The sequence below is a fragment of the Rhea americana genome, unplaced genomic scaffold (assembly GCF_003343005.1).
Source record: "Rhea americana isolate MKP2758 unplaced genomic scaffold, rheAme1 scaffold_43, whole genome shotgun sequence".
Classification (NCBI taxonomy): domain Eukaryota; kingdom Metazoa; phylum Chordata; class Aves; order Rheiformes; family Rheidae; genus Rhea; species Rhea americana.
In genome coordinates, this window is record NW_028186568.1 from 2,656,878 (window position 1) to 2,684,392 (window position 27,515).

Here is a 27,515-nt window from a genome sequence, read left to right on the forward strand (position 1 = left end):
ATTTCTAGAGCTGGACACTAGATGGCAGAATAAATATATTTTCTCCAATAATTCAGTACTCTATCTTGTTAGTAAGACAGCCAGCACACAAAGAAAAGCAATAGTTAAAATACAGTGTACATTTAAAACAATTTGAAGGCTTTACAGGCTTTCTACCTTTTCTGATCAGTTATTGCAGAGTACAGGGCCTGCTGAAACTAGGTTTACATCTTTTATCTCCTTTACCATGAGCGTTACCTACTATTTAGCAATTTAATCACAAACTAAGATCTCTGCAGGACAAGTGCCAATGGCCTCCCGTTTCCCATACAACACATTTTTAAAGTAGGATCCAGACAAACTCTACTCTAACTTTTAATAGAGAATAAAAGTCTTCACATGCAGATGAAAATCTCAGACATGCTCAAATGATTTAGGAACACCAATCTAACTGCAAAATCAATAGGACATTGCCTCCAAAGTCACCTGCTGTCTTCCCAGATTTCCTGCCTAAAAACAAGAAATAGAGATAAAAATATGCTACAGTTGCATAAAATAAGTAATATCTCTGCTCCTTTAAAACAACATTTCTTAAAAGAGGAAGTATGTCTGTTTAAACAGCATGTAAACTGAAAGCCATCACAGATAAACTAGGAGTGGGGGGTGCAGAATCTTCTGCACCACGAGATGTCAGCATCCACCTAGCCAGTTGCCTGCTCTAGCCAGCAGTCTGTGCCCTCTGCTATCCCCATGCCCAGGGTTTCTCTGCCCCGGCCCCGTACTCCTGTTGCCACGCTAGAGCATCTGTCCTTGCATTGTTAAAAGGAGAAGATAACCTGCTGACCTGGCTTGGAGGTTTGTGGCACTTCTATTCATTTAAGTGCAAATACAGCTTAATAAACAAGGAAACAATTAGAAAAACAAGTTACATTAAGAAAATAACACACAACAGAATTTTATTAAAGTTGGCATTAAGTTCAGCATCAGTGTTTTTAACACTGTTACCTGCCTACTGGATGTTGCGCACACACATTTCACATGATAGAAATGCATGTGTAAGCAACCTTCATGTTTTAGTCCTACAAAAGGATCAGAGCAGCTTCTTGTGTTAGCTGGCTCTGGAGCTTAAAAAGAACCTGTATTAGAAGCAATGTAGGCCAGGCTGGAAGCTGAAAGACTTGAGTCTAATTACTAGCTCTGCGACTGATCTGCTATATGATCTTGCATCACTTTCTCATTTTCCCTCACAGTCTTGACATCTCCTGTTTGCCATCTTCACCATCAGGTGTAAGAGGGCAAATCATACCTGCCAATGGTTCTTGCTGCAAAGAGAGAAACAATCCTCTTCCTAAAACAACAGTGTGGGCACTTGACGTTACTGCGACATCAAAACACCCAGCATTGTCAGCACATACAACTGCATMTTTCACCTGTTTGGTCTCTGCCCTAAAACGTTCAAAGTTTGATTTCAAGACAAGTTGGGCTATTTCTAGATGCATAATCAGTTCTGTCAGCAATTCTTTCCGGTGTCGTGAGAGGAGAGGATCTTGAGGAAGAATTAAAGAGAAATGGTAGGACCCTGCTGGACTAATTGGGAATTGCAAGCCTACAGGAAAGCACAGGGCTGTGGGAGAAGGGCCCAAAGACAGGCGGTGTTGCATGAAACCTGCACTGCACCAATAGTCAAGAAACAGTATTTGGTGATGGGCTCAGGATGTCRTCTGGCCTGTTATAGCAACAGAGCCTACACAACAGCAGCCTCTTTCTTTGGGAGGAGTGAGCACGCATATGAAAGACAACAGTATGGAGGGGGAGGGAGGGGAAAGAAAGATGAACCCACATGCCACTGGTCTCAGAAATCCAATAGAAGCAGCTCAGTGTTCAGCCACAAGAAGACAGGAGGAGGGCAGCATTAGGAACACCAGAGTCAGCCTGCCCTGCCTATGGGAGGAGCTGAGAAAGGAGCCATCGCATCACATTTGGCCAGTGTTTGAGGAGGCACCAACTGGCTCCAGAAGTCATATGCAAGTCTCCTCTGCTAACATCTGCAAATAGCTCTTTCAAAGGGATAATGAGTCAGGTAAAAAGAGGCAGAATTGGTGGGAAATAATATTCCTCAAAGACAACTTTCCTCAGACTGGAGAAGAAATTACTTTCAAGTTTGTAGACAGCTTGCCTTGGCTTGATGACTGCAAACCTCAGAATAACAAAGGTTTGCTTACCTGCATAAGCAGCATGAGATCTGTCCACCCATCCATCCTGACACATGACGTCATGGCTGTTGCAGGACACATGTACCAGGCCTTCTGAATGCAGGAATACCAGACCTCTCCCCTCGCAGCCAGAACACTGTTTCCAAATTTGGAGGAGCAATTAAACAAACCTGTCCTAGGAAACCAACAGATTCCTCTTCCTGCATGGAGATGTTTTACCCCAGGATGCCAACTAGACAAGGAAAGGACTGAACCATGGGATTGTCACAACCAATGGCTCAAAACAATGGTACAGCCTCATGAAAGGATAAGAAAGTAAAGACAGGGAAGAAACAGAAATGGGGTAGAAGCAGCAATGTCAGCAAAATGGACATGTAAACAGCACAAAAGGGGAAAACAGCGATCACCGTAAGCATTCTTTATATTAAAGAATATATCTAACAATGTTTATAATGGTTGCAAATGCTGGGGGTTCACACATCAAGGATTGTGGCTACCAGTATGGGAATGACGGGATCATGCATGGAAAATTGGGTGGAATGAGACCAAGGAGCTGGTGGTTTGGGAATGAACAACTGGTGGTTCATTTGTGATAGTATGGCTGGAACCTTGCACACCCGGCTTAATGCAGGACCTGCAAGTTCTTAGCTCTCAGAAAATCAGGTTCCTCTTATTTATGATGCATTGATGGATACATGCTTTGGGGATCTTGTCTTTTTAAATTTAGCAGTTGCAGTCAACTCCAAGTTTCACTTTTAGCTGAGTCACCTGGCTTTTAAGTGTTGTTTCCAACTTCTTGCAGGTTAGTCTTCCTGTCCCTTGCATCCTCCTCAGTCCCACCTCACTCACATGTGCACCCCCTGTCCTGCAGCTCACCCAGCTCTTCCTCAGTGCTGCCCCACTCCTTGCCACTCTTCCCTCCTTTGTCTGTCTCCACCTCACTTCCTTCCATTTTGCCTCTCCACTGCCTTTTCCCTTCCCAGCTAACCCTTTACTGTCTCACTTCAAAACTTTCCAAAGTTTAGAAAAGGTTTCCTTCCCAAAATGAGAAGTGGTAAACCAAACTACTATCACACAGCCTGGTAAAAAGCCTGTCCTCCTCCTTTCTACCATCTCCTTTATGGTTATGATTACTCTTTTGCCTAATCTTAAATTATGAGCACTTTGGGACAGTGCCAGAATCTGGTCCACAGAATTCCATCTAGCACCCAATATTCTATATATTACAGAAGATCCTAGTTTAAATCTTACATGTTTGATTTGTGATAAACTCTACGAAAATCCAAATAAGCAGGACTATAAGCAGACAGACATGTCCTGTCAACAGGAAGTTTCTCTTGCATAACTTCTCTGGCAGTTGTGGAAAGCTAAATGTGGCTGGGTTTATTTTCCTCACTGCAAATTAATAGTCAGTACAAAAGTGAACACACAAAAAAATCATTTCTGAGAAAGGGGATTTTAGAAAGGCAGATGATTTTTAGCACGCAAAGCTGCTCTTGTGAAACATCTGCTATGACGTCGTCCTGTGCTGGCTATAGACCAAGCACATCAATGGCTCCACAGAGTAATGGGATAAGAAATGGGAAAACTGCCATTGCTTGTTTAGCAGCTTGTTTTGCTGATAAATGTCTGTCACTTTTCAAATAGCTACAGTGTAATTGTTTTGGGGGGAAAATATTTCCTTGAGCAGGAGGTTTGCAGGCTATTAGCTATTTCCCATCTGTGCTGGTGTTTTAATACACCACACATACACTTTGCTCTCTATTAGAAAAAATTCACAGCTTTGATTAGATAGGCAGCTTGAAGAAGCTTAGAAATCACATCTATTATTAAAAAGTTTTCTCTAGCCTTATGGAAAATATATTTAAATTGCAAAATGTTGGAGCTAGTAGGTATTTTTTGAAAGAATTTTTAAAAGAATTATAAAAGATTGCTAGAAAATGTGCACTTTAATAGATCTGTAATTTAAAAACAATGAGTGACTGCACAAAAGCAATGGCTGTATGACTGAAGTGATGGCCACTGCGTACTCATCCATGGCTAATGCTACACACGCAAGCTCTGCAATGTTACTCTGCTAAGAACTGCTGGCTTGCTGGAGTTGATCTCATCCCTTTCTAAATTGTGCCATGAAAATTTTGTCTATTCTAGCAGCTATCAGATGAAAGTTAAGAAACACCTCTGTTTAATATTGCAAAGTACTCCTAGTAAATACCTACTTTTGCTTCACATTTGTACATCTCGCTTTCAGTTACTTGTGGTAAATTAAGCTATGCCAAAAGAAATAGCACTATACTCTTACCTGATTCAACTGAAGCTTTAGATGCAGGCATTCCTGAAAAACAAAGCATTCATTATTAATAGGCATCTTTCTCCTTTCTTTCCCCTCCTTCCATCCAAAAAAAAAAAAAAAAAAGCAGAGAAAAAACAAGATTTAAAAATGTGGGTACTGTTGCAGATTTATTGCAGTGATAAACTTGTTTTGTTTTCTGAATCTTTTTCATTTTTTTAATTCAGAGGATCTCATGTAGTCTGAATCCTAGTTAGCTTTTAGGCTTCACAGAATAAAACTCATGAGAAAGGAAAGAGGTTCAGGATCAGAAGGTGCCACTCCAAGTACGATTATAGGAATAACGTGAAACTCTGAATCAAGTCTGCACATAAGAAGGAAACTTGAATCCTTATTTGCCATTAGGACCAAGAGGCAAAAGAACCAACATACATTAGTAAATACTTTTCAGAATTTATTGTAAAAAAGTATTAAACATTTGGAAAAACACTTTTTCAACTCACCACATATTGCTTTACATGGAAACAATGGACAAACATGAAAGAGATGTATTTGCCCATTCTTGTCCATATATCAGATGATCCAAGCTACTTATGACATGCTCATGGGAAAAATATTGGCAGTATCACAGCATATGGAAGTAGAAATAAAAAACATGCAGTATTTTCATTTGCAGTTGGGAGGCCTACTTCCTGGAGTCTAAAGATCATGTTATTTTATCTGTTTTCCTTTAGCATAACGCACACTATCAGACTTTCATAACTTCAGACACCGGCAGAAAATTCTGATTTTTTGCCAACAGTGACATACTCACCTCAAAGATAAATGTGGAAGCCAGAATGTCTGCCTTGTTTCTGTTTGCTATTTCCTTTCCATAGGAACATGCACATGCTACAGCTCCTGCTAACAGCTATTTCAAGCTGGCCCTCTTTCATTTATACCAGTTCAATCCCACTGGAGGTCCTCAGGACAACACAAACATAGAGGACAGTAGAATTCCAATACCACAGCACATTTGTTTTGGACAAAACCCGCTTGCCCTAATGATGAATTATCCATGTTAAGCCTATCTGGCAGGTTTTCTGCTTTTGTCTAGGAACAGAAAGATGGCAGATTCTGCATTAAAATGTGTTACAAAAAAATGTAAACCAATACATTCTATGTTTTGGGGTTTTTTACAGAGTTTTCTAGCTAACATCAAAATTGTAAAGCACCAGTATAATTTACAGAGCTGAATTTGAACTGAGTGCTAAAAAGATGAATGCTCAGTAATATTTACTCGATCAATTGGTGAAAAGTTGACCTAGCTTTAGTTTCATGCCAAAAGCATTAACCAGACAAAATTTACGTTACATTGCACCTTTAACACTACATCAGTTTCAAGCCAAAGTATGAATTTATACATACACAGGTGCACTGTTTTAGCTCTGATATGAATACAGAAACCAAGTACTCAGAAAAAAGGGCTCAGCATAAACCTGTAGATAATGCTGAATCACAGTACCTAACCATTTTTGCACTGCTGTGCTGGCTGAAAACCGATAATAGCAACCACAAGTTTGAGGTGACTCACAGAATTGACAATCACTGGTGTAGAGCACAGTGGAACATTTGGTCATTCTGAAAGATACAATGGAGCAATACAGGAAATTCCATGCTGAGAGGACAAAGTCAAACATTTGTTCTCTTGCACATCATAAAAAGTATTTTTGGTTACAAATCACCACTGCAAACAATCTTCTCATAGACAAAACTAACAACATCTCTACCTAAAAAGCTCTGAGAAGGGTCAAACACAAACCCTAACAAGTTTTCTCCACTATAAGTCCACTTCCCTTCTGGGTTGCAACAGTCTCCTTATTTTAGGAAAGACCTTCCTCTTGGTCAATCAGTTCTGTTTTGGTGGAGAACACATCAGCTAGCATGTGCTTTGGGATTTCAGATCCCCGTACTTTTAATGTGTAGCAGGCATTCTCTACTTTGGCCAGGCTCTGTTTCAAGGTATACAGCTTCTTAGACACTTCGTAAGGTCCAGTATTGCCAATGAAAGTAAAACCATCATAAATCTGACGTAAAAACTGGCTCAGTTCAAAGGGCGTGTCTATGTCACCATTTCCAACACTGGTGATGCACAGTCGCATCAGCTCTCCAGTTAGATCAGCCACTCCCAGCAGGTAATCTACAGGTGTTACCTTCAGGCTCCAAGTGTTATCCTGTGAAYTGGAAGTCTGAAGACAGAATAGAACAAAGTTTAGTACAGAGAACTAGGAAAAAGTAGTCCATGACAGCTCAAATATGTATGACCTTAACATAATTGCAAAGCAATGGTAATTAAAAACATTATGGAAAAATAAATTCCATGGCACTTCCACAGAGTTTGATTTTCGGAAGTACTAGTTGCTAATCTCTCCCTCCAGTATTCTGTGAAGTATGAAAGCATTATTTCCACTTGAGATGTGATTTCCATTCTGGCAAGCATAATGAACAGACCCTGCATCTAGCATCCCCAGTTGCAAACAGAATGTCTACAGGATGCTAGATAGAATAGATGTAGTTTTGTCAGACCTGTTGTATATCAACTCAATTTATTAAATATCTAAACCAACTTATTGAAGAAAACTTGTCATAAAGTGACAAAAGCTCCGGTATTCTAATTTCTCATATTTTTATCTCCAAAACATTGGCCACTCAGGAAACAACATGAGTTTGTTTCTGTTCACTTGTTCCCACAACATGCTTTCACCTAAATGGACAAGTCTAGTTAGGGTTTTGGGGGAGTGGTTTAACAACTTCACAGTCTGTGAAAACAAGTGTGTCGCAATGACTTTGCTTCTGGTAAGAACAAAAACTTAAGCTGGAAACTCATTTTTGCTTGCAAATATCTTATTACTAAGAGAATGAAGAAAAAAGTGTTTTAGAGCAGAATCTCTTCAACAGCAGCACTCTCTAAAATTCATCCAAAGCAGTAACACTGTGCTCCTCTGTAGAATCCCCTCTTTCCCCCAGTCAATCAAACTGCATCCAGGTAACTGATCAGTGGTAGTAGTTTGTCCCCATACAAAAAGTTTTATTTAGGGCAGGGTAGGAGCACAGGTTTGTCAAGAAACAGCAGATACAGGATTAGTGAGATGGTACACAATTTGTCCTCCGACAGGATCAGCTCCAGGGAAGATTCAAAAGACTGAGCGAAGACATGGAAAATGCATTTTAATAGCAGTTGAGTACAGTTTGCTCTTTGCCAATGCCTCCTGTGATTATTTCGTTACTGAATGATAAGATTTCCACAGAGTTCACTGTCTCTTGGATTCATTTGTCTCCTCCAACCTTTGCTACACCACTGTTCACCAGCAGACTTACAGACATAGTCACAGCCATAAAAAAAAACTCTCCTCTACATTTACTATCCTGGATCTTTCCATCTATCAGAAGGAGCTCAGTTTGCCCTGAATGAAGAGGATGTGAAACGATTACAACTTCTATCCCACAGATTTAGACTACTACTTGTCAGAATAAAGAGTATGTTTTGAACAAGTGAGTCAAAGTCCACATGTACATCTAACTCCACGACTCTAACTGAACTTATTTAACGATACGCCAAAAAGATGCAACTAAGCCAAGTGACTGCAAGGACTTGTGAGAGTCTTCTCTCATATGAGAAAAGGAAAACTTTTACCGTATTTGTTATTTCTTCTTTGTCTTCTGCTGTAAATATTAGTTGATTGTTGATCTCTTCAACACTAACTAAAGATCGTGTTTTGATAAAATACTGAAATGAGACTGCCTCAACATACTCTTGAAGTCCTGTGAAAACAACAGAAGAATTAAAATAATGATTCAGACTTCCCAATAATGATCCATGCTTAGAATTATTTTAGAAATCTTTTAAATGAGGTTATTTTAACGTTACTAGTAAAAGCTGAAAACTGAGATAATTTAGAAGTAACATGAAAAGCTAATTTAACAAAACACTCATCTCAAATATGAAAATCAAACCAAAAGCACAGCAGATAAGTGTTTTTACTCCAATGTCATTTTTCATCCAAAAATCCTTCATTTCATCTCATTAGTGACAGTAGATACCTATTTAAACCTGAATTTCCCACTTCTGTCTTGTGGGAATTAGTGAACAGAGTCCTTAAAACATATAGGTTGGGTGAAGTTCATGCCCAGGACAAAGCTTCTGTTGTTACAAATCACTCCTGTTCAGACCAATAAATAAATAAATAAATAATAAAAAATCAGACAGGGCTGTAATGTCCAAAAAGAAAAGCAAGGCATACAGGGGGAACAAAAGAAGTTAGTGTGCTGGAAAGGAAATAAAAACTGGGATAACAAATAAATACAGCTTGTATCAGATCTGTATGCCATCTGCAGCCACCTATCACAATTACCTCCCACAACCTAATAAGCAAATGGCAATTTTCTGCATTATAGCAAAGGTGAGATCTAAAAAGGAACTTGAATGTTCAGATAGTGATTTCATGAATTCTGACAATTTTTTCTTATTTGAAGAGGGCAGATTTGGGGAAAGCATGTTAAAAAAAAAAGCTCATAAGCAGACAGCTGAAGTTGGTACTGCTGGTGGAAAAAAGCAGAAATGAACCTGGAGGAAAAAGCATGGTAGGACTAAACTAAAGAGTTTTGAAGACAAAAACAATACATTTTTATCTGACCTATGCACAGAGAACAAGCCAGAGGAGGAAGTTAAAAGAACAGACTGTAAGATGACACAGATCATCTTCGCAGAGGCATTTTGAAAAACTTTAAGAGAACGATTTCACATTAAGAGGAGCAAAGCAGATGACACTGTTATATCAAGCTGCAACTGGGACAGGACTAAGCAGTAATTTTGTCAGTATGCAAAATGAGAAAACTTGGGAGGTCCATGAGGGTTCCAGAAGTAGAATCCTGGCTCTATTAGGATATTCTTAAAAATCCCCAACTGACCTCTATAGGGTCAGGATCCTGGTCTGTGGAGATTATGCAGGAGACAGCAAAAAATTTTAGACTTCATCTGGATCCAAACAAAAATCCAAACCAAAAAGAAGAGAACATAGACTCGAGCAGGGTGGAAATATCCCAGAAAAACTGGAAGGGACCAGAAGGGGAAGGTCAATTATAGATGGCCTTTCACATTACAATCACAAAAGTCTCATGAGTGACCTGTATTTTTTCATATATCTGTGTGTGTGTGTATTTGGAAGTTGAATGGAGGCAATTCAGAAGGCCAGTTTGCACCCTTTATGCTTCTGCATGATAGTAATGGGAAAAGCAGAACAAACAACCAGTAGCCAAAGCCACTCAGCACTGCTTTTCCACAAGTGGGAACATGCCATCCTTTTTTCCACAAACCCAAGGAGCTGCAAGGCCAAATAAACACAATTGTTTGTCTACTGAATTTAGGTAAAGCAGTTGGAGCATAAGTAATGGAAGAATACTAGAGGAAAACTAATCAGGATCATCTAAGATTAATAACTTCAGAAGTAGCAGAGAGGTGGATTTAATCACCTGTTCTTTTCCTGACTGATCCTGCTAATGCAGTTGTTACATGACTAGTGATTTATTATAACATTTTGGCTGTTTCTGTGCATAAGTTTTAAGCTACCAGATGCAGCAGCATTTAATGTAACAGCACCTGTGAGAACATCTCTCTGCTGTCTGCGGACAAGGCCATCACACATGAAGAATCAACCTGGCATTCACCCAGCTTCTCAGAGACACCAAATCAATTCTAAAACTTTCTAGTATATAGTTTATTGATTGACCATAACCTCTAACTTCAATTCACTCCACAGTTCAGTCCTTCCCTACACACATTTTGTCACTCTCCAGGACAAACGTATGGCTCCTTCTCATATATAATCTTTTCTCTTCCCATTCTAGCTGCCACGTTCCACTACCCTCCTCACTGCTTCTGTTTAATACCGCCAGGTGAAAGCCACACACAGAGTCAGTCTGGTTTGTCATCTACTTTCACCTCCTCTTCAGGATTAGGAGACCTACCTTCCACTTTTTACAAGCAAGCCTTACAAAACCTTATTTGAAACTGATAGACAAATAGACTGATAGCAACTCCTTTGCAAAAATATTCCCCCTCCCCCCCARGTCCTCCTTCTAGGAGCTAAAATATGACATTTCAATGACCCAAGACCTTGAAATAAGGTGTTTTCATGTGCAGGTAAAAGGATGTTTAAACATGTTATGTTTTAGCTTAATGGAAGGACATCCGCTATTTTCAGCAAATAATCCCCAAGGTGAAAAATCCCATCCCATTTCACTACTCCATCCAACAATATCTTTCCCCTCATGCTCTTGTTTTGGATTTAGTCCAAAATTGGATTATTTACGGATTGAGCTGCCAGTAATGCAACAATTTGTAAGACTGCCTGTTATATGATTCATTTTGGTTTTTTTTAGTACACATACCAGAAATCCRGATTAAAAGCATTTGATTATTTCTACTAGCGTTCCTTAAAAATACAGATGTACGGTAACAGAATGCTTAGGTATTTTGATATTTTATTACATCTACTCTGTATAAATAGCTTATACTAGTGACAAGTACAGTGATCCAGTATAATAGTTTTCATCTGTATTTTTAAAATATATTTTCTATGCAAGAATGGAAAAGTTGCTCTGAGCCCATATTGCCTGTACTTCCAATAAAAAATGAGACTTTGCCATTTTTTGCCATCTGCATCAGCTGATTAATTAAAGATTTTTGCCTTTGTCTACATATACAAACTCTGTGAGAAACAACTGTTATCGGTTTCTCTAAGATACTTAAAACCATACTAGCAAGAAATTAGGTTTCTTCAAAAACCCAAGTCATTGGTGCATTCAATCCAAGAGTCAAATGAATGGTAAGAGGCAGGAAAAGATAGATATATCTAAAAAGAAATAGGTAAAAAATAGAAGTTCCTTAATTGGAGGAGCAGGGTTAGGATAAATAGAATTTAATCCCACCTAAGTAAAAGTTCATGCATGCACTGAAGCTTTAATTTAGAATGATGCTCAGACAAGATGAAAGTTTCCTCCTAAAATGTGTTTAGTTTCTCCTTTCTAGGTAAGTTCAACAGTTAAAAATGAGGCTAAAACAAATTTCGTAGCTTTGAGTTCTTAAGGTTAGCAATGCCAACATTATGTGTAAACTTCCAGAATAACCTTTGTCTCTCCCTGTTTCTTCTCATACTTATATTCCTTCTCTCCAACTTCTTTCCCTCCTCYTTCTATCTTTTTTCTCCCCCATTCACAGCATGGTCTCTGCTGACAGTCAGGAAATGAGTAGACAACAGCCTGTATTATGTCCCTTCCCATTCCCTCCCCTAAACCATGCAGCAGGAATCATGGGCCTACAGCAGCCACTAGAAAGACGTTAGGAAAATACAGAGAGTTAATTTCAGCAATTGCCTTCCAGTATCACTATAGAACATAAGGGCTGCATGATTTATGGAGTGAGTCAAGTGAAACTACCAATTTGTGAACATCTATAGCTCTATCTTATCATGATGTTTAGGCTATCGAGTTACCCTCTTAAAAAGTCTTATTCTTCTGGAAATCCTGAAAAGAGACAAAAAAAAAGTTAAACAGAAAGCCCRTATTCCTCAACTCTGCAGAATATGGGGAGGGCAGTAAATTTGAAGAACCTACTTGTACAAGCTTGTTGGTCAATGAGAGGGAGAATTAGCAAAATAAGGAAATAATTAACTAAATACGTTAGCTGAAAGAAGTTCAAGCAATAAACTCAAAAGTATTAAAACATATATTAGATGATTATTCTTCAGAGTCAGCATTGTATGAAGATGAAACTCACAATCCACACCTCAGTCATTTCAATTTAGAGTTGTCTGTACAGTCTGCAACACCACCTTTCCTACCTTCACAGTTCTCTTCCTAGTGTCAAGTAGTAAAAGCTTAAGTAGTTAAATTAAAACTGAGGTAGTGAAACAATCTAACAGTTACTTAGTTGGTTGTGAGTATGAAGTCAAAGGTTAATTTTATAACAGTATACAGAAAAGATATAGAGCCAGCTATCCTCAGACACTTCAGATCTGGACATCCTGTTCTGAAAAAAAAGTTTAAAAGAATTGTAATTTCATTAAATAATTGATTTTATACAATAGGAATAACTAAAAAAAAGTACTAGTGCAAATGTTCATAAGAACTTTTAAATTTGAAAAGTGTCTTTTGTTACTATTTCTATTCACTTAGTAATGCTTCAAATACTGAGTCATTATGCCAAGCAGACCTATACAAAGTCTTTGAATTTTTAAGAGAACTGGGAAGAAAAAATACAGCTCAGTCCACATCCACATCAACAAGATGGTCCAGTTTATCAATTCAGTTTCAAAATCAATTTAGTAATCAGTATAAACCTGGATGAGAATGCTTGTAACAGTCAGAGAAGCTTATATTTAATTAGCTTGAATTGGTTACTAATAGAATATGACTAAAATAAAGATGCATATCATGTCTAGCATTGATTTGTCTAACCTAGTTTAATATTAATTGCAATAGTCAAACTGATGCAAATTTCTCATGTTGAGCCCTGAATGGTTTGTCAATCGCTATTACATCCATAACCACTATGAAGTTCCATTCTGTTCTAGCTCTATGGGTTGAAGTGCTGCATTTCAGATATTGAAGTGTTAACATTGTTTGCACTTTGTTTACTTAAAGTTTAGGCCACCAAATCACACACCAAAGTGAGGAGAAAAGTAATCCAAAGGTTTGTCTGTTTTCCCAATAACTAAAGAAACAAATATAGCTTCCCTGTGTAACTAGCATAGGTGTCCATAAGAGAGAAATTTATTTCCCAAATAGACACAAAAACCCTGTAAAAAACTGCAGAGAATAGCCTAATCTCACATTGCAGAGAATAGTTTAATGAAGCCTTTTTTGTTATTGCTTGTAGAAATATATGTTTTTTCTGCAGATTGCTCATCTTGGATGAGAAATTCACAAGTTAGTACGTTGCTCCTACCTAGTTAGCTAATACGAATTACATATGAATAAGTAGGTTTCCCTGCTCTCTTGAGTATCTTCTATTGCTGTGCTGAGAACTGAAATATAGATTTAAAAATCATTCAGTTAGATGGCAAACTTTTCACTACAAATAGCCTTGAGGGCAAGTGTTCAAGATACCAAAGAAAGGAAGCTCCAAATCAGCTTAAGTTTCAACAGGTCACAAGGAGCAATAGTGCTAGTGTGGCCAATGATCAAAGAAGGAAGAATACTCAAGGCAATACAGCTTCTCTGACCAGCTGAAACCCCAGTGAAAGCTCTCTAAAATGATGCTGTTTCTGCATAAATGCCCAAACTCACCAGCAGATCTGAAGCACCAATGACGACCACTTATCCTCATAAATATAGTTTTGGGGAGGTAATTATAAAAGAAATCCCCAACACCCATGTTTCTCGCCAAATGACTGTAGAACAAAAAAATCTAATCATACTGTGTAGTTTTGTTTTCTGGGATGGAGTTCCTCTGTGACACATTCTTCTATCACAGAATGGGTAAAGTTGGAAGGGACCTCTGGAGATCACCTAGTCCAACCTCCCTCTCAAGCAGGGTCACCTCGAGCATGGTAGACAGGGTTGCATCCAGGCAGGCCTTGAATATCTCCAGAGAAGGAGACTCCACAACCTCTCTGGGCAACCTGGTCCAGTGCTCCGTCACTCTCACAGGGAAGAAATTCCCCCTCAAGCTCAGGCGGAACTTTCTGTGATTCAGTTTTTGACTGTTGCCTCTTGTCCTGTCGCATGGGACAAATGAAAACTGTTTAACCTCATCTCCTTGACACCCTCCCTCCAGGTACTTGTAGACATTGATAAGATCCCCCCTCAGTCTTCTCTTCCCCAGGACGAAAAGGCCCAGCTCTCGCAGCCGTTCCTCACAGGGCAGGTGCTCCAGCCCTCTGATCATCTTTGTAGCCCTACGCTGGACTCTCTCCAGTAGCTCCATGTCTCTCTTGTACCGGGGAGCCCAGGATTGGACACAGGACTCGAGATGAGGCCTCTCCAGGGCTGGGCAGAGGAGCAGGATCACCTCCCTCCACCTGCTGGCAACACTCTTCCCAATGCACCCCAGGAGACCATTGGCTTTCTTGGCCACAAGGGCACATTCATTGCTTGCTCATGGTCAACTTGTCATCCACCAGCACTCCCAGGTCTTTCTCTGCAGAGCTGCTCTCCAGAAGGTCAGCCCCCAGCTTATACTGGTGCGTAGGGTTGTTTTTCCCTAGGTGCAGGACTCTGCACTTGCCCTTGCTGAACCTCAGGAGGTTCCTCTCTGCCCAGCTCTCCAGCCTGTCCAGGTCTCTCTGAATGGCAGCACAGCCCTCAGGTGTATCGGCCACTCCTCCCAGCTTGGTATCATCAGCAAACTTGCTGAGGAGGCACTCTGTCCTCTCATCCAGGTCACTGATGAAGAAGTTGAACAGGATGGGACCCAGTACTGAGCCCTGGGGGACACCACTAGCCTCAGGCCTCCAACTAGACTCCACGCCACTGACAACAACCCTCTGAGCTCTGCCTTTCAGCCAGTTCTCAAGCCACCTCACATCTAACCCACACTTCCTGAGCTTATCTAGGAGGATGTTATGKGAGACAGTGTCAAAAGCCTTGCTGAAGTCAAGGTACACAACATACACAAGGTACACTGCTCTGCCCTCATCTACCCAGGCAGTCATCCCAACATAGAAGGCTATTAAGGTTGGTTAAGCAGGATTTCCCCTTGCTGAATCCATGCTGCCTACTCCTGATCACCTTCTTTTCCTCCATATGTCTGGAGATGACATCCAGAAGGAGCTGTTCCATCACCTTTCCAGGGATGGAGATGAGGCTGACTGGCCTATAGTTGCCTGGGTCCTCTTTCTTGCCCTTTTTGAAGACTGGAGTGACACTGGCTTTCTTCCAGTCCTCAGGCACCTTTCCAGTTCTCCACAACCTTTCAAAGATGATTGAGAGCAGCCTGGCAACAACATTCGCCAGCTCCCTCAGTACCCATGGGTGCATCCCATCAGGGCCCATGGATTTTTGAGTGTCAAGTTTGCCCAGAAATCTCTAACCCAATCCTCCCTGACCAATGAAAAGTCTTTCTTTCTCCAGACTCTCTCTCTTGTCTCCAGACTCTGGGATTCCTGATGGCTGGCCTTAGCAGTGAAGACTGAAGCAAAGAAGGCATTCAGTAATCCTACTTTCTCTATATCCTTCATCACCAGGGCCCCCACCCCATTCAGTAGCRGGCCCACATTTTCCATCTTTCTTTTACTACTGATGTATTTGAAGAAGCCCTTCTTGCTGTCCTTGACAATCCTTAGCAGATTTAACTCCAAATGGGCCTTAACCTTCCTCGTCACATCCCTGCAGACTCTGACAATGTTCCTATATTCCTCCCAAGTGGCCTGTCCCCTCGTCCACATTCTGTATACTTCCTTCTTCTGTTTGAATTTCATTAGGCGCTCCTTGCTCCCCCATGCAGGTCTCCTGCCCCCTTTGCTGAACTTTTCTCCTTGGGATGCACTGCTTTTGAGCTTGGAGAAAGCGATGCTTGAATACTAACCAGCTCTCCTGGACCCCCTTTCCTTCCAGGGCCCTAACCCATGGGATTCCTCCAAGCAGTTCCCTGAAGTCCAGGGTTGTGATCCTACTTATTGCCTTGCTTCCTACATGCAGGATTCTGAACTCCACCATTTCATGGTCACTGCAGCAAAGGTTGAGGGCAACTTCTGAGCGCAGATCTCCAGTCTGTCTTCATTTACTAGTACAAGGTCCAGCAGGACACCCTCCTCATTGGCTCCTCTACCACCTGTGTTGAAAAGTTAGCACTGATGCTCTGCAGGAGCTTCCTAGATTGTTTGTGCCTAGCTGTGTTGTCCTTCAGGCAGATGTCAGGGTGGTTGAAGTCTCCCATGAGAACCAGCGCCTGGGATCACGAGGCTACTTCCAGCTGTCCATAGAAGGCCTCATCTACTTCCTCTTCCTGGTCAGGTGGCCTGTAGCAGACACCCACAACAGCGTCCTCCATGCTAGCTTGTCCTTTGATCTTCACCCATAAGCTCTTGACTGCCTCCTCCTCCACCCGTAGGCAGAGTATGATGCATTCCAGTTGCTCTCTCACAGAAAGAGCAACTCCACCCCCTCGCCTTCCTGGTCTGTCTTTCCTAAAAAGCACATAGCGATCCATGACAGCGTTCCAGTCATGCAAGCTATCCCACCATGTCTCTAATCGCAAAGAGATCATGGCCCTGCGACTGYACACAGATCTCCAGCCCCTCCTGTTTATTCCCCATGCTGCGTGCATTGGTGTATAGGCAATATCTTCTATCTGATCTAACAAAAAAACAATAATGTAAAAAGATTTAATAGATACTTCTTGGTTCTCTGTCATTTTCCTCCTGCAATTGCTTTTTGCAAAGGCTACAGAGCTCTTGTGAATGACTGATGTATAGAGCTGCCAAGTTTAAAAAACTCCTCAGTCACAGCACAAGGATTCCTCCATTCACTAGCTATGAAACTGAATTTACAGACAAATGATTCATTAAATTCTTCATAACTTTAGGTTTTCAAATAAACAGCTGCAGTATTGGCCATAATAATATTGCAAAACTTCAGACAAGAAAGGACGATCTTTACTCAGTCCAACTCACCATACATATCTTCAGAAGACTGTATGTAGCTTCTCAGAGTCTCATGCTGCCTAACTCAATGGCTCCTTCAAGGATTAGCTGATAATCACATAGAATATACCCTGTTTGGCCATGGCTGAATTCACATTCTTATTCCTAGGTTTGATTTCTTGTGTATGATCACAAAAATACTACAGCAGAAAGTAAAGAGGCTTTACAGTGGCTGACATTTACCTTCCTCTGAAGAACATGGGGAAAAAAAAAGGCATGAACCAGACATAATTAAAGGACAGTAAGATGCAAGAAGTCAAAGGTATAAAGTTTCAAGAAAAGGCAATTTAGAGGGCAAGGAAGACTGGTCTGACTAAGTTTTTTTTTTTTGTTTTGTTTTGTTTGGGTTTTTTTTCTAACATATTTGGTGATTAAACAGAAAAATTAACAAAATTAGGTCTGATAAACATTAGCTTATTCACTGCAAATTCCATTAATTTTTCAGTAGCATCAGGAAACTTTGTTTCCATTTCTGGCGTCTTACCTMTCACCCACAACTGCAAGGAGATGAACTTTAATTCTTCAGCTACATCCTGTTCCTGTGTTATTATGTTCTCCCACCATCTTTCAGAAATCTGATTGCTTCCTTCATGGATAGCTTTCCTTTTAAGTTTTAGGTGTATTTAAGTCTCTTCCTAGGTGAGACGTTTACAATGAATCATTACACCTTCCTCAGGCAGTAAAATGTTTTTCCTTTATATCTGAACATGCGATTAAATACATCATCTATTTTTATTACATTTTTAATGTTAAGAATAAAAAAAAATTTTCTACTGCTTCTGGTATGTAAAATTGTTCTTAACTGATTTTATTTTAAAAATACATATATATGGAAAGGTATCTAGTGTACCTTAAGTATGAGATGTTCATTACATAAGATGAGTGAAAAAGGTTAAAAACAAAGTAGAAGTTAAAGAAGACATAATGTCTTCTATGTAGGTTTAGTTTGTGTTCCAATCAGAATCCTGCATATGATTCAAAAGAAAAATCCATCTCAAATTACTTCTAAGTAATCAATAACCTGCATCTGTACTACTTGGACAGCCCTCACCCATCCCCATAGTATTTCTAACAGCACCATGTTCAGTGGTCCTAGATGCTGAAGTTAAAATACAGTACTCTAGCACAATCAAAATATTTCCTTCTCAATTACGCAGACTTCATTGATTTCATCCAACTAAGCAACACAATTTGTTCTGATGCTTTATACAGTATGATTAGACCCCTGAAGTGACTCTAAATGGGAAAAGGCAGGAGACAGGAATAAGCTACATCACTCCTTCCACTCACAACACAAATAGTGCCTGCCCAAGATAAATGCGCTAGACCGTGTCAATGCTGAATCTTTGCACAGAATTTCACGCATAATCATCAGCAAAAGCAGTCATAGAGTAATAGCTTTGACGAGGTGCTGGCACTTTACAGTCTTATCATCTAATCCTATTCAGAGCAAGTGCAGACACGACAAGGAACTAATAAGCTTCTGTGTGCAAACCACTCCATTTACCACTACAACCAGCACAGGCACAGGGAACAGAAACGCCAGGCAGTAACATTCTAGTTACATGTATTATCATCACTCCACACTACCCTAGCAAAGAGGCCCCAAAAGGAATACAGGCTTAAATTCTATGTTTTGTCTTATGTACAGCTATTAGCCATAAAGATAACACTACACCCTACACTTGCTGCTAGCAAAATCTGATAGCCTGGTTGTAAAAACATCAGCATGTAGCTTGAACTATCACTCCTAAGAGTGCTTTCACTCTAGTTGACCTATAGAAAATCATTGTCACCAATCCCTCATCTTTAGTAGACAAGAAGATTGAGTAAGGCTTCAAGCAGCTGGAGATTTGATTTAACAAAACATATTAAAAAGGTATTTCATTCATTTCCATGCAATGCCCACCTATGGTGCAATTCTATCTTAATTTACTTGTTTTACTCATACCTCTGCATTACACAAGTGTTACATGCAAATGTAGTGTTGTTACATGTACACAGAGTGGATTTAGATGATACTTAAAATATTTTCACAAATTCTGATACTTTACAGAGCCTACACTTTCATGTTTTTAAGGTTCATACAGGTCTTTGCTGTTTACTATTGATATTTTACTATAATATTTTATTAGAGCTACATATAATATAAATAGTGAAAAGTTTCTTCCCTCTGCTTCATTAACGCACATGATCTTTTTCAGCTCTTTTCTTCCATGGTATCTCGCAAGAATTTTAAAGAAACAGTACACATTTCCTCACAGGATATATAAGGTATACACTGCAAAGTGGGGCAAAGGAGCAGGAATTCTATATTACAAATAGTAAAGCTTTAAAAATATCAACAAAGCAGAACATTCTAACATAACAAATGAAGAGCCCTACATTAAAAAAAAGACTTCATTATTTCAGTATCTCTTTGTTTGCTTGTTTAACCATCCCCTGGGACAATCTGTACTGTTAAGAAACGTGTAGAAAACAGTCATCAGTTTTTGTTGTTGTTCAATTAGTGCTATACTCAGTGTTTGAGCTCATGCAAGTGTCCTTTGGGGAAATGTCCTGCGTGCCATTAGCACTATTCTTAATGAGGAAAAGCATGAAACTCCTTTAGTGCTCTGCCAGAATTGTTTTATCTTCAAGTCAAAAGAACAACTGTTTGGAGTAACCCCAAAAAAAGCATTTAACAATTACAAGCGGCAAACAATATTCCCAAGCATTATACTCATAGCACTGTTCTATTTATAGACTAACAGTTATTATACTGAATAAAATACGTATTAGGCAGCTTTATTATGCAGATGCAGTCATGATTCCTCAATTAAGTCTGCTAAGACGGTTTCCATTTTAAGTCCAGTTTTGATCCCTCTTATCCTTTCTGGGAGAGGTAGGGTGATGAACAGGAGGATGTCTCATGCTTGGTTTCAAGACATAAGCGAATATTTTTAGGAAGTTTGAGGCTGATTGGGCATGCTGCTTTCAAGATATGGGACATAGGCATCTCTTCAGTTTTTTTTTTTTTTTCTCCTAACTGCAACTTTTTTGTTCATCAACCTTTTTTTAACTTGTTCTCCAGAATTTCTTCAAAATACAAAATCGGAATTGAGAACTAAGTTAACAGATGGTCAAGACATACAACTCTGGGAAATATATAAAGGGAAAAGATCTAGCATTTTTCCCAGCTACACTAATTTTCAAAAAGGCATGCAAACTATTTCACTGCAAAGCAACAATTAAAAACTCCAGACTTAAAAACACAAACTCAATAGCAATACTGTCTTAAACTCTGTCATGATTATTTTCTCCCAATTTAAGGTCTTCATAAATAGTGTTGGTGGAAAAAAAAAGTTCTTTATCTAAATGTCCCCTCATTCCTTATGCCTCTAGGTTTTCTAGCTCAGCTTCATAATCCTGACAGCAAGAATTTTTACATCTTTGCCACCTTCTTGAGCTCAGCTTCAGCATGGTCAAGACCTGTAAATCTCAAAGCCTGCATGTCCCTTTTTGTCATTCCTAAAACTAACTGGAGAGTGGAAGATTCAGTGAATAAGGTGAGAGTAAAGCTTAGGGAAAAAAATTGCATCTTCTACTTACATTCATATTAGTTCATTTAGAGCAGGTCTGAAAGCATTGCCTGTCTTCTCAGTAATAAGTGCATATATTTGAACGCATGCCCTTAAAGAACATGCATGATGGACGCTAGCTGGCAGAAACTCCCCTCAGAGGTGCATCATGTAGAAGAGCCAGAACTAAAGTAGATACTGTAGATGGCCTACAGAAATGGAACAAAGGCCACCAAATTTCAGCTGGATTTTATATCCAGTCTTCTTAATGAGGCAAGAGTTACCTAATTACAGAAACAACTGGGAGATCTGAGGGCCAGACAGTATGTTGCAACTGAAGAGACTACACAGACTTGCCACTGACTCATGAGAAAATAAGGGAAAAAAGGTAAAAGCACAGCCGTTTGCCATTTGTTACTCCAAGAAATCCCACTCCAATCAATGCAACTTACAGTTGCCCCAGAAACACAATTGAGGCTGCATATTTCTGTCTTCTGTATCAGACCACAAAACTGCAGAGTTCAGGCATTTGTTTGAGAGACTGTACTCCTGATCAACAGGAAGGATGGGGAGCRTAGTCTACTTTTGTTGCCCCTTATGATTTAGTGCACTGACACCTCTCTGTCTTCCTTTCTTTCTGCCTAGAGAAGTCAGTAAGATTCATTCTCTTAAGAAAATTCTTTAATTCTGTGACAATCTCTCTCTGCTCCAAATCATGTTCAAGTGGTGGGGTTGTGCCTTGCAGCTGTGGAGGCGTTGAGTCATCATCCACAGGCAGCAGGCCTCTAACTTCCTCTGACAGAAGTCTAGAGTAATTTGGCCTGCTCTACAATAGACAAATATAACTTAATCATTTTATGAGACAGGTTTAAAACACTGGGGAAAAGCATTAGAAATGTTGAACTTTTCTGAGAGTGTATTTTCAGTTGCTTTGTAAACAGTTTATTCAGCTCCATCCTGATATTTATAAGCATCTTTATGCAAATCAGAAACTGATTATAAAAAGAATCAGGATAACGGCGTATTAATGTTTACTGAGTAAATAAAGCAAACTTGAACAGAGAAAAATTTTTCCATTAGTTTGTTTAGCTACAGGTTGCTACTGCTAAATTAAGTTTACATATATTTTATATAAAAGCCCGACTTTTCAAGTTGGTAAAGATGTATTTTCTTTTTTTAAAAAAGTAAAACTAGTGATTTATTTCCTAAGAGGAGAGAATCTGGAGGTAGCRTCAAGTTTGATCATTTGCTTTATAGGATAGGGGTGCACACAGAAGTTATCATGGAATTATCAAGTTTCTGTATGTCTGCTACGTAGGCATACACAGTTAAGCACGAGATAAATGCAAGCTAATTCGAGGCAACTGCCTCCTTAATGAAACAGAGGTAGGTACATCACTTTGAATTTACCCATGGTGAACCACATACCAAAAAAAGACAGATAAAAAGACAAAAAGATAGATTCTTGCAAAGCAGCTGATGCACGATAGCTCATTACCTAGCATAAATTTTACTCAGGTGTCAAAGCCAAGAGCTTCTACAACAAGGTCTCCAAAGACCCAGGAACAACTTCTACATCTCAAAAGCTGCTGCTATATAGATAACAAAGAATGTTATGCAGAACCACAGGGGACTATGGGTTTCATAAGTTATTCTGGCAAGGTTTACAAGTCTCAGTGAAGCTTTTAAATTTTGCTCAAAGTGGTTATCAGTTCAAACACCCAAAAACTGAATGCAAGTTCAGTTCAGTTCAAAGCAGTACTTAACAGGAAAATTTGAACTGATATTCAGCAAGAACAAAATATATTTTGACCAGCGTTGCTCACAGTTTGAGGGCATCTACCTTGCAAAAGCATCAGAGTTTTGAGTTGTCTTGTTCTGCTTTTCCTTGCATCGTTACAGTACTGAGCTAAAATGGCAGCAACATGCACATTGATTTTAACTGGCTTTTCTGAGACTAAGTATTCATATGCAATTTGAATAAAGAAATACATCACAGGTAAAAGGACTGTGTAACTGAATTAGCCATTGAGGACATGGCAAGCTCCTCCTAGGTCAGAAGCATCAAACTTAGCTTTCACCTCCTATGTTACTCTTATACAAGCTTAGGTTCACAGACATAAGTTAACATGTCACATGTTAACCTGTGCACTGTATGTTTTGTAAATAACATCTCTTTATAGATGTACCTGCTGCTAGTTCACAAAAACAATCAGAAGAATATTTTTAAACAATTCAATCATTCAGGGCAAATCTTCAGCTCTCCTCAATCTAATAGAAGTCTTGCCTGAACAAGGTAAGACATAAAAGATTTCAAAACATTTAAAATAAGATTTGATAAACATGTGATACTTTTACAGTTCTACCAAGATGGTAAAGAAGCAGAGGCAGATTTTACTCAAATGTTGCCACAAAGGCAGCCTAACATAGAAGGAGATGTGATTCAAACAGATACACACTGTGATCTGATGTTTGAACTCAGAGAGAAGTACATTGTGAGTCTTTAAAAAAAACCTACTAAAGATTTTAATTTGGGAACTTGAACAATTCTGAATAGGATAATTTCACAATTGAGTCACTCCCCCTTCTCCTCACAGAAATGATAACCCTTCAGTTGGGGTAAATGGGTATCTTGCATTTATTCCTCTCAGTCAGAGATGACTGCCTAGCACATTTGTGAAAACTACCACCAATTTACGTTTAGGTCAGAGTCCAAACTGCCGCAGGTGCAAGATCCCATTCAATCCCTGTTTAGCTGCAATGCTGAAAAGTCTGTGGAACAATAGTTTCTCCTGTATCAGTGCTGGCTTTGACAGCAAAGATGAATCTAAGTCCTGATGTAGCTGTAGGCACGTGCAAAATTCAGACCTGATGCAAGATGAACCAACCAGTGCTAGGTAAAGATAAATATTTTAGTCCAAAATAGCACATTTTCCTATTTCGACATTATTTACCTGGAGATATAGCTCTGTGGAACTGATACATGTCTTCTCCAATCAGTTCTTGTGCAACCTGCTTAATCTTTCGCCTGACAGCATCTAACTTGGCTTCAGATTCATTTAATATTTCTTCACCATTGGGAGCACTGCAATCATAAAACAAAAATTGAAATAGCTGCCATCAGAATATGAGCAAATAGTTAAAAGATACTACACATTTTCTCGTTTACTAACCAACACATATTCAATTACATCAGGAAAAAACTAAGAACATACCGGAATAAGAAAGTTTGATTAGCTTTCATTGACACCTACTGTAGATTCTGAAGTACTTCCCTCTTGCTTTGAAGATAATCAACCAATCACACACAGTTTCGGCAGCACGGTTCTTTCTCCTGACTATAATTATTGCTCTTACTTAAGTAAGAGCAATGAGAAACACATGCAAAGGCTTCAAAAAAAAGTATTCTAGAAATCTCACAGTATTTGCAGAAGTCTTTGACTTTTAAAATAATTCAGTATTTTGCAATACATCGAGCACACATGATCTACTTCACATGTGTTTTTTTATAAAATAATTGTGGATTGTGCTATTACAGAACAGCTGAAATATCTTATCCACAATATAAACTTAGCATTTAAAGTTTAGTTTATCTAATATCCTTTGAACTCCCCCCTCCCAAATAATCTGCTGGTTATATTAGGTTTACAATATATTTTGGGATAACTCATAGATTGGTCTTGAAAAAGCATTTAAAAGCAAAGAGATTTCTAAAAGTAAAGCCACAATAGTGGCTCAAAGAAAAGGAGAGGGAAGCAGGAACACTGCGTGGAAAACTCCCACTCTCAGCAAAACAATTTTTTTTTTTCAAAACAGTAATTTAAAATTCAGAGTAAAGGGTGGGGTTTTTGCTGCTGCTCTTTCCTCTACCAGTTCTCAGCATATCTAGCCCCTGTAGAGGGAGCACCTATTTACAGTCAAAGCTGCGGTTTTTACTAAAATTACCACAACATCTCTTTTCATAACAAGACAAAGTTAAGAAGAAGGCAACTTCCTAACCCCTACTAATATAGCAGAACTGCATGTGTAGGTAGCAAAAGATAATTGGCAGGGGGAACAGGGGGAGTTGTTACACCTGATATAGGTAAGAGTAATGTCTGAAATGTAAACATTTTGTACAAGAGGCTGTGGAAAGCTTCAAATTTTCCTGTTAACTCTTCCATTCCATATGCCACTTCTAATGATTGCTTGAAAGCTCATGAGGGGACAGAACATATGGAAACTTTGCACAAAAACCTCTTAGGTTCCACTGATGAGCTAGGGTGGGACTACAGAAACCAAAATAGAGAAGCAACTGCAGAAGCAACTAACCTGAAGAAAGGGTGTATGTTCACCTCTTCCAGCTCTTCTCTCCCAGTATGCTGGAAGCTGGAAAGCTCTCTTCTGTTATAGTCTCCTCAATCATACTTCAGTAAAGACAACTAAGAAACTTCAACTAGCATCTTTTAATTCTCTAACTGGAGTGTGCACTCACTAGCTCACAACCACCCTAAAGGATGCTTATGGAAAGTTAATCAGTTCCCTCTTAACAGAACATTGCAGTTGTTCTTCACAAATACAGAGAACACTGCAAGGCAGCTTCCAGATGAGCATGAAACTCTTCATAAACAGCATGACTTACCTGGTAAACCTGTGGAGCAGAAATATTGTTCTTTTGCTTTCAATAGTTATATCACGACTGAGCTTCACAAGACGTTCGTATTTATCATGTCTGGTGTCAAGCTCCAGTTGAAACGCTGCAGAGTCAATAACAGCAGTAACAGGCACGATTATGACGTGCTTCCAATGCAAGGGAAGAGCAGAGAGCCTGTGTTACAGTTAACTGCTACTGGCGCTACCCCACTGGCCTTTTCTTTGGGGTACCTTTTTCCCAGGGTGGGCGAGGTAGCTTCTGCTGCATGGGGCACAGTTGCAAAGGTGACTACCACCCACCATCTGCTGGCACTGCAGAGCAGTGCCTCAGCCTATGCTCCAAGCATATTTTGCACTGAGCAAAAACGTGAAATCACCTCTGAATAGAGCATGATGTGCTGTACAGTGCAGCAACGTGCCAAGCACAGCACTCACAAGCACATAGGCACCTCTACGTGACTTTAGCTCTTTGAATATAACTTACTCAAGGACCACTGAAAAGCTGTACAATAGACCAACCTCTGTCTTTAGGCAACTATGCATCTTTGAATTGTCAGTCATGAAGAGCAAAAAAAGCTGTTAATTTATCAAGTGCATTTATTACTACTTTTGCTTAATAAATCGGTTTTAAATACCTCAACCCTGACAGAGTTTTAAGGTAGCCTAAACACTCATAGACTAAAACATTTGTTTGAACTAATAAAATCAGTTCTGCAAAACTGTTGTTCACAAAGTTAAGTTCAATTTTCACGCAACTGCAGGAAGAAATAAATCCACATATAAAAATCTGCAATTATTAGTAAGGAAGATTAATCATTCTCTAAAAATTAAAAAACAGCAATAATAAGAAAAGTAAGCATTTGACTAAGGCAAGCATATCTGCTGTTGAAAATACAGAGATTAGTAAAAAGAATAGTTACATTTCATCTAAAAGCTAGGTTTGATCAAAACTCAAGTGATTTTAATACTCCTTCAGAACCAGAAGTACAAAAGCAAAAGGAGATCAATTATTTGAAAGAATGCTTCCAACTTACTGATATAAGTTCTCTCTGCCTAACTAAAATGAACAAATAGAAGAGTGAGGAAGTGTAATTAKTTATCACAGTGAAAATATTATAAATGCTTCACAGATAATAGCGTTTTATGATCATTATTCCTCTAAATAAACTGTTAACAAATACTCATAGAATTTTAACATGCCCCGCATATCGGTCCTTTAAAGTATAAAAGCGTATGTGCCCAACTAGTTTCAAATTTCTTCTGAGAGAAAGGTGGTTTATCCCATCACTAAATTCTCATCATTCCTATGGCATGATTTTATAATCTAGAATTGCACTGCACATGCAATTCTACACTGCACATTTTTATAAACTAGTTTTTGAAATTCTTACTTACATTTAAAGGACATCATCAAAGCTGATGATGGATTCACATTCTCTTTTTCTTCTCTTCTTTGGCCATGTGGAAAATTCTCATGCTTTCGTTTCCTGAACCCACCTAGTCCGAGTAATAAAATTAAAAAAAATTAAAAACACACACAGAAAAGGATATGTAAAATCCAAGCAATTTTGCCACAAAATGAGCAACATCACAAGTCTCTCTTCAGAGCATTTCCCATTACATCCGTATTTTACAGAATACAGTAAGGTAACGGGATGAACTGTAAAGGTTATAGTATGAGACATTACTAACAGACATCATCTTCTCACTAGCATAGTACCTGTTCCACCACTTTCCCAGTGAAAGGTAGAAAACCCCCTACTGATCTCAATGGATAAGTATCCCATGCCCTTTTCCTTAAGGCCTTCACAGCCTCTTAAGTTTCCTGCTTATAAGGGAACAGTTGCATTCCACTGGGTGAGACTTGCAGTTAAGACCTAAGCATGGAATGAACTTCTTGTGTGAGCAAGGGCCTACACAATTTGTCCATGGCATTTCTTAGAAATCATTTTAAATGTTCAGCATGACAGGAGTCATATTAATGTAAAATATCTGAAAGCTTTTCATTACTGTGATTATTTATGTCATGGGGCTTCAGTAATCAGAAAAGAATTGAAGGAATAATTTAAGTAGACTATCATTAAGAACTATTCAAGTTAATCTCCTACAGTTTGACATCTCTAGGTCCTTACACTCTGCCCATTCATAGATTTCTTCTCCT

The 27,515-nt window shown here is 39.1% G+C and overlaps 1 protein-coding gene across 1 annotated transcript; it reads right to left on the bottom strand.

The window, feature by feature from the left end:
- Positions 1-4,915: 4,915 nt before the first annotated feature.
- TSNAX (translin associated factor X) lies at positions 4,916-26,937 on the bottom strand. Its single transcript, XM_085315479.1, has 5 exons — positions 26,750-26,937; positions 25,344-25,458; positions 23,677-23,807; positions 8,156-8,283; positions 4,916-6,710 (listed from the first exon to the last, which is right to left on the bottom strand). The coding sequence occupies exons 1-5, from the start codon at positions 26,763-26,765 to the stop codon at positions 6,345-6,347; spliced, it is 756 nt and encodes a 251-aa protein (XP_085171605.1). The 5' UTR covers positions 26,766-26,937; the 3' UTR covers positions 4,916-6,344.
- Between the last annotated feature and the right edge of the window lie 578 nt (positions 26,938-27,515).